This window comes from Vigna radiata, chromosome 6, assembly GCF_000741045.1.
Source record: "Vigna radiata var. radiata cultivar VC1973A chromosome 6, Vradiata_ver6, whole genome shotgun sequence".
Lineage (NCBI taxonomy): Eukaryota > Viridiplantae > Streptophyta > Magnoliopsida > Fabales > Fabaceae > Vigna > Vigna radiata.
The window spans coordinates 10,767,526-10,778,452 of record NC_028356.1 but is presented as its reverse complement, the minus strand read 5'-3'; the positions used below and the strand labels follow the sequence as shown (position 1 = coordinate 10,778,452).

At 35.1% G+C, this 10,927-nt stretch overlaps 1 protein-coding gene and 1 pseudogene across 8 annotated transcripts; one reads left to right on the top strand and one right to left on the bottom strand.

Annotated features, from left to right (window-relative positions):
* The first annotated feature begins 2,355 nt into the window (after positions 1-2,355).
* Positions 2,356-2,896, top strand: LOC106763423 (annotated as a pseudogene).
* A 376-nt stretch (positions 2,897-3,272) lies between these two features.
* On the bottom strand, positions 3,273-7,782 carry LOC106764237 (zinc finger with UFM1-specific peptidase domain protein). 8 transcript variants are annotated; one of them, XM_022782096.1, is made up of 9 exons: positions 7,596-7,780; positions 7,456-7,507; positions 6,016-6,884; positions 5,809-5,920; positions 5,345-5,440; positions 5,150-5,264; positions 4,596-4,653; positions 4,409-4,482; positions 3,273-3,547 (listed from the first exon to the last, which is right to left on the bottom strand). In XM_022782096.1, the coding sequence occupies exons 1-6, from the start codon at positions 7,658-7,660 to the stop codon at positions 5,181-5,183; spliced, it is 1,278 nt and encodes a 425-aa protein (XP_022637817.1). In that variant the 5' UTR covers positions 7,661-7,780; the 3' UTR covers positions 3,273-3,547; positions 4,409-4,482; positions 4,596-4,653; positions 5,150-5,180. The 8 variants fall into 8 exon arrangements, with proteins under 8 accessions (XP_022637817.1, XP_022637816.1, XP_022637821.1 ...); XM_022782095.1 differs by having other exon boundaries at positions 4,409-4,472; XM_022782100.1 differs by having other exon boundaries at positions 4,409-4,653; positions 5,345-5,392; positions 7,596-7,781.
* Positions 7,783-10,927: the final 3,145 nt, after the last annotated feature.

Below are 10,927 nucleotides of genomic sequence, written 5' to 3'. Positions count from 1 at the left end.
AAAATAAAATATTTTCTTCACTCACTGTGTATACCAAAAAAGTAACCTCTACTCTCACAAATCACTTTCATGGTACTTGCTCTCATTTGACGGTGCTCTCACCCTCACTTCACTAAAATTCTTCAAGGAGCAGCTAAAACACCTTCCTTTTTTCTTCTCTTTTCTCCACATTTTTGCTTTCTCACTTCTCTTTCTTTTTTATTTCAAAAATCCTATAATGACAAAAATAGAGGTTTGTGAATTTGTTTTTTGTTCTAGGGGATTTGAAGACATGGAATGATTTTTTCATGTTCTAACATGCTTGTATCAGATTTTGTTCATTTTATTTAAATAATTTGAGTATACATTATTTGAACAAGCTCTTTTTGATATATTTGAATTTGGAAAATTATGTTACATATTAAGATATTAATTTTTTGTTGATGTTGTTGAGTACTGATTCTCTTTTTTTGACTAATATTTTTTTATTGATTGTCGGAATTCATCTGATATTAGGAAAATCTTTATTAGTGAATTTGGAAACAACAAGAACAAGAGTCAAGGGTTACAACAAGAACAAAAAATGATGAATATAAGAAACTTATTTGTATGTTTTTTGTGTTTGTTTTTGAATGACATTTGGATTATATTGTACGTTTTATTATTATTTTGAATTGTCTTTAACATAATTTTTTGGAAGTGAAAATTGTTTAAATTTAAATTACAGAAAGTTTGTATTTTTTCTTTTATTTTAAAAAAGTGTAATTAAATGGGCTAGTGAGCCAACCCGTTTACCCACCAACCCGTGGTGGGTCGGGCCGGGTTCAAGTTTTTCTGGCTCGCTAATAAATGAGCCGGGTTGGGTTGGCTCACTAAGTGACCAACCCGTAGTGGGCCGGGCCGGGTCGAGCCGGGTTACCCATTTTGACAGCTCTACCAAAAGGTGGCTAAAGAGGATAAAGTCGAACTAGCCTACATTAGCATGGAAGGGAGCGCGAGTTATTGGTCCAAGTATTGGCGGGAGAAAACCAAGAACCGTTCTTGGTTGGGTTTGAAGGCTGGGTTGGTTAATTGCTTTGGTGGTGGGTTCAGGGGAACAGTCTACGAACAAATGGCCACCCTGAGGCAAGATGGAAGGGTGGAAGAATTTGTTAGGAGTTGTGAGATATTACTGGGTCAAACCCAGGGTCTATCGGAGGAGTTGGTATCGGGTTTTTTCCTAGCGGGGTTGTGGGACGATATCAAGGGGCAAATACGGATACAAGACCTTCAAGAATTGATGGGGGCGATAAGAGTCGCAAGGGATGTGGAGAATGCCATGTGTCAAGCGCGAGACGAAGGATGGAACAGTGTGAAAATAAACCCAGTGGGAATGCGAGCCACGTCGACGGTCATTAGAGGCGACATTGATCGACAGACCGCGAGACAAACTGGTGGGGCCGAGGAAGTGGGAACAACCAGAAAGGAAGGGTCGTCGGAGGCGAGTGACACGAGAGGAAGTATCGTTGGGGGAGGCGATAGTAGAGGAAGAATTTTACTCAAAGTTTCTGAAGAGGCGGGAAAAAGGTAGCTGTTTTCAATGTGGGGACCCATTTGCTCCAGGCCATCGATGTTCGGAGAAGAGTTTGAGAGTGTTGCTGCTAGCAAAAGACGAGGAGGATGAGGCTGGCGAGGGGGAAGAACAGGAGACGAAACCCATGAAATTGTTGGTGTGTTCGGCGGAAGGGCTGACGCCTCCCAAAACCATGAAATTGACAGGATTAATTGGGGAAAGTCGAGTGGTGGTCCTCATCGATAGCGGGGCCAGCCACAACTTCATTAGTCGAAAAGTGGTAGAGGAATTGGAGCTGCCAGTGGTTGACACACCGTCATATACAGTGAGCCTAGGTGATGGACATAAAATGGTGACGAGTGGACGATGCGAGAAAATTCAAATACGTTTGGGAGACGCCACAGTGGAGGAAGAACTGTATGTTTTTAAGCTTGCGGAAGCAGATGTAATCTTAGGAATTGCATGGCTAGCGAAGCTTGGGAAGGTCATGATCAATTGGGGGGAGATGTCCATGGAATATATGTTGAAGGGTAAGAAGGTAACAATAAAGGAGGACCCAACACTTTCCTGCCAGCTGGAGGAACCCAAGACATTGTTGAAGTTAGTGGATGTTGAGTCATGGGTACTTGTTTGGGATCGGGGCAAAGTGGAGCAGGAGGAATGTGGTGAGTGGAGGGGAGATTTGACAGCGAAACAGAAAGTGGAATTTTGGTCAGTGTTGCAGACCCACTATCTTGGGTTTCGGGAGAGAGTAAGCTTACCCCCACTTCCTGATATAAAGCATGTTTACAAAAAAAAAAATTCAAGACTTGGAAATTGGGTTTGATAGAGAGAAAAAGAAGTATGGCAAGAAGATATCTTGAGACTGGCGGTGGGAGACCCAAGAACAACCCAACAGAGGAAAACTGCATTGCGCATGAGGCTTCGAATATTTCCGAAGCTGATACCCATTGGACATCATGGCTGGTTCCTATGTGGGGGTTGCTAATATTGTCGTTTTTTTTTTTTTATTTCCATGGACCTCAACAATTGTCTCAAAAATAACTTCGGTCCCCAATGTGGCTGCGTGGCTAAGTTCCTCGAAGGATTCTCTTTCGAACCTATGTAGGAGAACTGCTTCTCTTTTGAACCTATGCAGGAGAACTCGTTGCTATCATTGACTGAGATGGGAGCCCTTGGGTGGGACAGTGCTGGGAACGGGCATCAAGGATGGAGACTGGACACTTGCATGGGGTTATATGCTGGAATTATTCATTTGCTTGCTATCATGTTGAGTCTGGTTTTCATTGGAATTCGTCTGGAACAACAATTTTGGTCTGGGAGGATTGGAGTTATATACTGGTGACTATCCAGGATTAATATACTGGGTTCAACCTTGAGGACAAGGTTGTTAAAGGAGAGAGGAGTAATGTTAGGAAACTACTTGTAGTTAGGAAGAAGTCTGTATAAAAGGGGTTGGGGTGCTTTGGGAAACTTTAGTTTTGGAGTCTTACTGATCGTGCGGGAACTCTTGGAGTTCTTTAGGGAGAGATTAAGCTCTCTTAGTACCTTGTATTCACCATTTTCTTGATTCTTTTGCAATAAAAGGAGGTTGTACAATTCAGAGGAATTGTTCTGTGTTGTGTTTCGAGTGTTTTTCATAGGTTCTTGATTAAAAGAACCTATCAACGTGCCTCTAGAAAATATAAATAAAAGAATGAAAAATCACAACTCAAGGAAAAATCTCACGGATGAGAGCCTATAGTTTGAGTAAAAGGGAAAAATTATATAAACCAAAGTAACATTGCATTAAAATTATCCAAAATGACTAAATGAATCAACATATGATATTATCTGAATTTTGAGTGTGAAAGCATAAGCAGTGATGGTAGGGACCATTACGGCAATATCAATTAAAATGGTGAAGTCCATGGCAAGAGGGTGGTGCTTGTAGAATGTAGAAGCAGTTGCTTCCTTTGATGGCTCCGATTCTGGTTCCATTAGTAACCGGTCTTGGCAAATAGTATGTTCAAGTTCCTGAAATTTAACACAGGGAAACTGAAAAGAGTCATGCTTCTGTCCAGCAAAGATATTAAGCCTTTACTAGGGAAAATAGACTTCAATGTTTTAATTAGTTAATAATGTGAACATAAACGTTGGTACAATACAAGTATTATCCGCAGATAAACAATTAACAAATGAGCTTAATCAAGTACTGCATGAATAAAGCTATATCAGATACAAAAACCAAAGCAGCTTCATATGATTTGGGTTTATTTTCTTATCATCTAACACATCTACAAGCACAAAACATGACCTTATCCTAATTGATCATTGTCATGGTTATCATTATCAAATCAAGATTTAAATTGTGAACGGTCAGCTATTTTTTAATCATGAATCATAATTTGCATTGCATAGTAAACTTTAGAGCTCAATACATTAATTTTAAACTGGAAATAGATAGAGCAACCTAACCATAAGTCTCATAAAACAAAATCATTAGTTATATTTAACTTTGTGAGGGTCCTATTTTAGAAGAATGGAAATAAATTAATGAAAAACTGAACAAAGTGTATGCATTGAATAGGTGACAAATAAAAAAAGTTTGTAAGTATTATCCAACTCCTTTTCATTTAACAGAATTAAAGGTTATATGACTTTTGAATCTGATCAATGACTCGTGATTCGTATTTAAGAGACAAATTTGCACCAATTCGTATATGAATTGTAAGATTCAAAATCATTTGAGATTTATCGTATGATATGAATCAACAAGTAACCAAATAGTATCAAATTGTAAGATAAAAACAGTGAAAGTGAATGATAAGATTCGAATAACCGAATCGTAGCTAAAGCGTTATTTCATCTAGGCACATTCACGAACATAAGAATTACCTTCTCATCCTATATCGTATATGTTGTGAAAACGGATTGCACTACCGAACCGACCCAGATATGACTAAAAAATGCTGCGGAAGTTATTCCAGTAGTAAAAAGTATAGAATGCAACTCTCAAATCTCTGCACCTAAATGTAAATTCAATAAACCTGCATACAATTGAAACCTCATTTCCTTCCCCTACCTGTTTTGAATCTCAGTGGAATTGCAGCCGTCTAAAACTCAAATTTGATGTATTTCATCTGCAGATAGGTTAAACCGACATTTCATCAAAAGACTGAGGTTGAAAATTTTAGCAGTTAACACTGCTGCTAGTTGGCCCAAGACATTTAGAGAAAGGGGCATATAAAAAATGCATCGAAAGTGAAGAGGCTTGGTGAATAAAACTCCTGATAAAGGTGGCGACTTTAACAAAATCCTAAAAGCAAGTAAGCTTGATATTTATTTTTCAACAATTTCAATTATTTGATCCACATTTTCAAAAGGTGTCATTTGATAATCAGCATTTCCAAAGCCATTACTTGCCAACTCAATAATACAGTAGCAGTAAGTAACTACTCATCAGGTTTATGATGAATGTGCCCATGACCTCAAGAACAATAAATTATTTGTAAAGAAGTGGAGATGAGCTAAGTGGAACAACAAATTGCTTTTTGTCTCTAACTTCTTTGTTTTGACAAAATCAATCAGAAAAAGTGAAAATAAAAATAGTCATATGATGAGAAATACAAAGGGTACCTTTATGTAGCAAGGTCCTTTGTATGGTTCTTTAAAATTCAAGGAAGACACTATCAATTGTCTTGAGTTTCTTCATCTCCTCCTCACTGGCAATTCCAGGATCAACATAACACAACTGAAATAGAAACAATATCATCTAGCCTCATCACATAATGTTGCAGGGAAATTAGAAATTTTGGTTAAAAAAAGAAAAACCTGGTATTGTGGCTTCTTTAGTGTGTGCACTCCTCTTTTTATGAGTTTCTGCCATCCAACTTTCTCTATAAGAGATCTTTCTAGAGCACCAGTTCTCTATAATGATAAGTCACAACATTTGAAAGGATGTCATGCCATCATTACTACATAACATGTATATTCCAGATTCATTCCCTTAATAAGCACAAAAAAAAAAAAAAGAGTAGGAAGAAAACATATCTTAACCTACTTCAAATTGCACATCCTTACTTGCTAATCCAAAGAATACAACAGGTTAACAGAAAACGAACTGAAAGGTTCATATAAATATAGTAAGGGTTATATTATTTTTTAAAATTCGTTAAGCTTTGTAGTTTGACCAGTTTCAATTGATCAAAAAGCACCTGTAGGATATGCAAGAACAGAGAATTACTCCCATGCATCTAAATAACTAGAAAATAGACATTAGAAAGAAAATATATTACATGACCGGGATCCAGAACCAGGAGATTGTATTGTGCAATTCCAGACCGTTGATGCTTGACTTGAATTCCAACTATTGTTCTTGAATGTCCATCATGCTGAAAGTACAGTGGCCTGTACAAGAAAAGCTTTCTAGACTTAAAACATCATTAAAAAAACACGATTGTCTGCAAGGTCAGAACATGTGTACCTAAAATGCAGTCACTTACGTTTTCTCACTGATAAGAACATTGTTGTGATCAAATTGAACGGTGTTTTTATGGGAGAAGTAATTCCACACAAAGTCCATAAGAACTTGGTGACCCTCATTTAGTTTCTCTTTGCCGTATAGTACTCTATTACCACTACTACTTTCTTTATCCACAGCGTCACCAACACGTACAAGGGAAGGACATGACTTTGCATCTTGGTTGCAACTTGATTGAGCAACACAGCGAGACACATATCTATCCATTGGTCCATAAGTATTTGATGTTTTCCTCTTCCTTTTATCGTTACTTTTCACAAGATCCTTTTCCCCAACACTTGAACCAAGGACAGATAGATAGAGTTCCTCAGATTCCTTAGGACCAAAATCCACTACCCTCACCCGGAGACCAAAAGAACGCAAAAGGGCAGCACATTCAGTAGCTCCAATCCATTTTTTTGAGCCATAGACAGCATGGTTAAACTGTTCAGCACCAGGTGCATCAAAACCCCTTTCCCAAGCAATCTCAAGCCACCTCTGGAGTGATGGGATATCAGGAACAAACCCTGAACGGCCAAACATAGCTTCTCTTGCTTCTGGCCTTTGTGTCATTAAGTGAGAGCTAAGCATTTGAATGTTACGCCAACCACAACCCCATCCAACATCCTTAAACTCAAGGCTCTGGAAATGATCAACATAACATGTCAAAATGCTTCTTGAGTTTTCAGCCTCAGACTCCAAACAGTCTCTCAACAAGGCCATCAAACCTCTTTCAACCTTGTAAAACTCTCCCCTTCTTTGCACATCAACTAAGCAAGAGATCTTTTCATACATTTTCAAAACCACATTATCCCTACCCCTTACTCCACCACCAAAGTGCAAACCACTAACCTGAAGAATATGAAACAGCGACAAAAATCCCGTGTCATTCTTCTCTTGACAAACAGATGAAACCGCGGTCCACTTTAGACCATATATGTAAAAGAATTCGGTTCCTTTAAATGTACAACATAGGAATAAAAAGTTCCTTCAACAAAAAATGTACTTTCCACTAATAATAAAGAGAGAAAAATGTAATCTTTACTCCATATGTTTTTAATCAATCGTGGTCAAGGTCTTATACGTTCGTATGATGAATTTGGCCCTTCCCAACATCAAAAACATGATTTTTCAGAGAGAAAAGACTAAATTCACATTTTAGTTTAAATGTGAAGATAAAATTCATAAAAAAAGGGGAGGGGGTAAACAAAGGATAATAAATAATTGAACTCCAATAGAGCAGAAAATGCAAACAAAATCACATTGTAAGATCATGTGGGTAAAATTTACTTCCACCACCATCCACAAAGCGAACTACTTTCAAAAAGGGTTTTGAAAAACCAATTTTTATTTTCTGAGTTTCTCAAACAAACCAAAAGTAATGGTGAGGTGAAGAGAGAGAACGAGAGGGAAAAAAGGGTACCGAAGGGGAGCTATAATCAGCGTCGTTGTCGTCGAAATGGGCGTTAGCGTGCCTGCAATTGAATTGAATTGAAGCAGTGTCACTGAAGATGTAATGCATCAAAGGGAAAATAAAAGAATGAGAGAGAGAAAGAAAGAGACGATTGGAGTTCAGAGGAAGGAACAGATAAATCACAGAAGGGGCAAGTGGATGACTCCATGTTCATCAAATCATCAAAAATTGAAAGAACAACGATCGAGGAGAGAGGTGATGTGAGGTTAATGGCGGAAAACCCCTTCCTTTCAAATGTTAAAGGCGGCAGCTACATTTGTTTGGTTTTGTAATCTACCCATTCCTAAGTTTTGTTTTGTTTTCAAATATTTTCTTAATTTTTAATTTAAATATATTAATTGATGTGTCCATCTTCAAGCCAATTTCCATGTGGAGACATTGATTGGAGTTCATGGATAAGGGAAGGTGCGAAAGCAAGGTTACTAATGATGTAATGGTAAATCATTCGAGAAAGAAATGTTAGGTTAATTTTCAAGAAAAAAAAAAAAGAGCTAGATAGAATCACTAAAGGAAATTTTAGTTATTCTCAAAAGGAAATCTAAGTTAATTCACAAAAGAAAATGAATGGATTTATTTTGAATCTAAAAATTGAATTTATCTAAGTCAAGAATATCATGAGGTATGTATGACTTATAGAAAGTATTTAAAATGAATTGATTTGATTATTGGATTACAATAGTATAAATATATAAATTGATAACTCAATTTGAACACCAATTTAATATCAATTATTGTAATATCAATTATAATAATTGATATTTTAATATTAATTATTATAATATCAATCGTTGATATCAATCATGTCATATCTATGACTTGCCACAAGCAAGTCACACCTCTTATGCTTGTAATTACGGTGGGTAAATGGAACTGTACTACTATAAACTGAATTGTAAAATAGTTAAGACAAACTGAATTAAATTATTTTTGTTTTATCTAATATTGTACTAAATTATACTAAACTACAATATAAAATGAACTGAACTACTAACTAAATTGTAAATTGTACTAAACTACAATATAAACTGAACTGAACTACTAACTGAATTGTAAATTGTACTAAACTACAATATAAACTGAACTGAACTACTAATTGAATTGTAAATTGTACTAAACTACAATATAAAATGAACTAAACTACTAACTGAATTGTAAACTACACTAATTTTAACTACTATACTATTTTTACTTTTTTTAGAAAAAAAGTACTCTTATTAGAAAGAAAAAAAAAACACCTTAATATATAAAATAATTAGTTTATATATATATATACTTTTTAAATATATTTAGTTGTTTATGATAGAAACATCATTATCAAAAAGATAACGAAATTATTACTTTTAATTAAAATGAAATAAAAAAATTTCCTTGACTTTTAAAATAAATACATTGGATTGAAAAATAAATTTGTTACATCCTTGATTTTAAGTTGAAAATTAGCAATCACCTCTCAACACAGGTAAATTTGGAATTAATTGCAACTTTTTTTAGGTTATTATTACAGTTATTTTGAAATATTATATTTCCTTAAATAATCACGTCAACACTTAAAAATATCTTATAGTGAAATCCTGACGACAATTTTGTTATTAACATAACTATTATGTCTTTATTATCTATAATATAAAGATGTTGAAGTAATAATTTATAAACCAAACACATTTTGTACTTTTATAAATAAAAAATAGATATTTGAAAATTGAATTTTAAACGTGATAAACTTATTAGAGATAGTAAAAATTAAGGATAAAAGTAAACTAAATATATCCTAATTAATATAACGTGTGAATTAAAGAATAGGTAACAATAGTTTTTAGAAACTATAATTAGAAATAACTAAAAAACAATTAATATAATTATGGTAATTTAGATTTTACATTTAAGAGGAGAGGTGGAAACCTTGTCAGTCTCGTGTTTGTGACAACTGCAAATCGACAATTTTAGCACCTTATATAGTATTAAGGTCCCAATTCCCACAATAACTAGTACAATCAAGTATAGTTAACTGTACCGAAAATTTATTAAGTTCAGTTTTTAAAAACTGAACCATAAAATAGTATATTTAAATTATAGTAAAAATGGTTTAGTTCTTTTTAGTATAATATAGTACAATTAACTATAGTATAGTACAGTTCAATATTTTTTAGCCAGCCCTACTTGTAATCATATAAAGGAAGGTATTAACCTTAATTTGCTTTCTAAGTTAGTACACCAAATTAGGGTTAATGTGCTTCCTCCTCTTAAGCTCAATTTCTAGGCTCAAACTTTATTCTATTTTTCCTTTCCCCAAGATCATTCAACATGAGAACATTTTGATAAAAAAAGAAAAAATTAAAAAGAGTTCTCTATGTTGAACAACATTTATACCTCCTTCTGAGTAAAGGAACACTTGTATGCACGGTGATAACCGTCTAAAACCGTTATTTTCATGCTTAAACATGATATCAAAACACATTCTTTGAGGCTTAAAATGAGCTCAAAATCAAGCAAAACACTTAGTTGAGTAATGTGAGAGTAAAAAGTTGGTTTTAGAGATATTATGCTTGTTTTTGCATTGTTTTGCAGGGTTTTGATGAGAATTGAAAATGGAAGTGAATTAGGACAGACTTAGACTCAAGAAAGAAGAAGAAAAAGGAAGAAAAGAAGAGTCTATGAATCACTCAGCGGCCAAAATCAGCGTTGAGCGGTCAGAGCGATTAGAGGCAAATCGCTTAGCGGTAAAACTGACCGTTGAGCGGTGGTGCGGCTAATAGGGAAACCGCTGAGCGGTTATTTATTTTAATTTGGCTTAGATTATGTTATCTTTTTGGTCTATAAATAGACCTAGTGCGATTCAAATTGTAATCTTTTGGCCAGCAGAGATGTCCAGAGCTGTTCTACACACCTTGGAGGAGGTTCCTTGGATGCTTAGGCTCCAATCTACCAAATTTAGAGTTTATTCTTCCATTCTTTTATTATTTTTCATCTAGATTCACCATGTCCTTGGTGAACTAAACCCTAGGTTGTTGGGGAACAATGTAATCTTTTGAAACTCTCTTATATCAAAATTCTTATCTTCTTTATATGTTTGCATATGCTTACTTTATCAATTGTTGGGTTCCTTACCTTTGCTTAATACTTTTATCGTTTAACTCATTCGGTAAATGTTGTTTGTCTTTATTGATACGGAGACGTACAGTAATGTCATGAACTGGGAGGAATTCCTTGATTATGCTAATACCGCCTAGAGATAGGAGTAGGACGATCAATTGTATTTTGCTTCCGTTTATCATGCATTATTAGTTACTAGGGGAGGCTAGAGATAGCAAGCCAGTAATTGGTAATAGGCTCTTTTCGCCAAGAGATTGAGTTTAGGGTAGACTAAGAAAGTTTTCATGGCAATATGATAAATAAGCAAAGTAGATAAAAAGAGTAGATATAA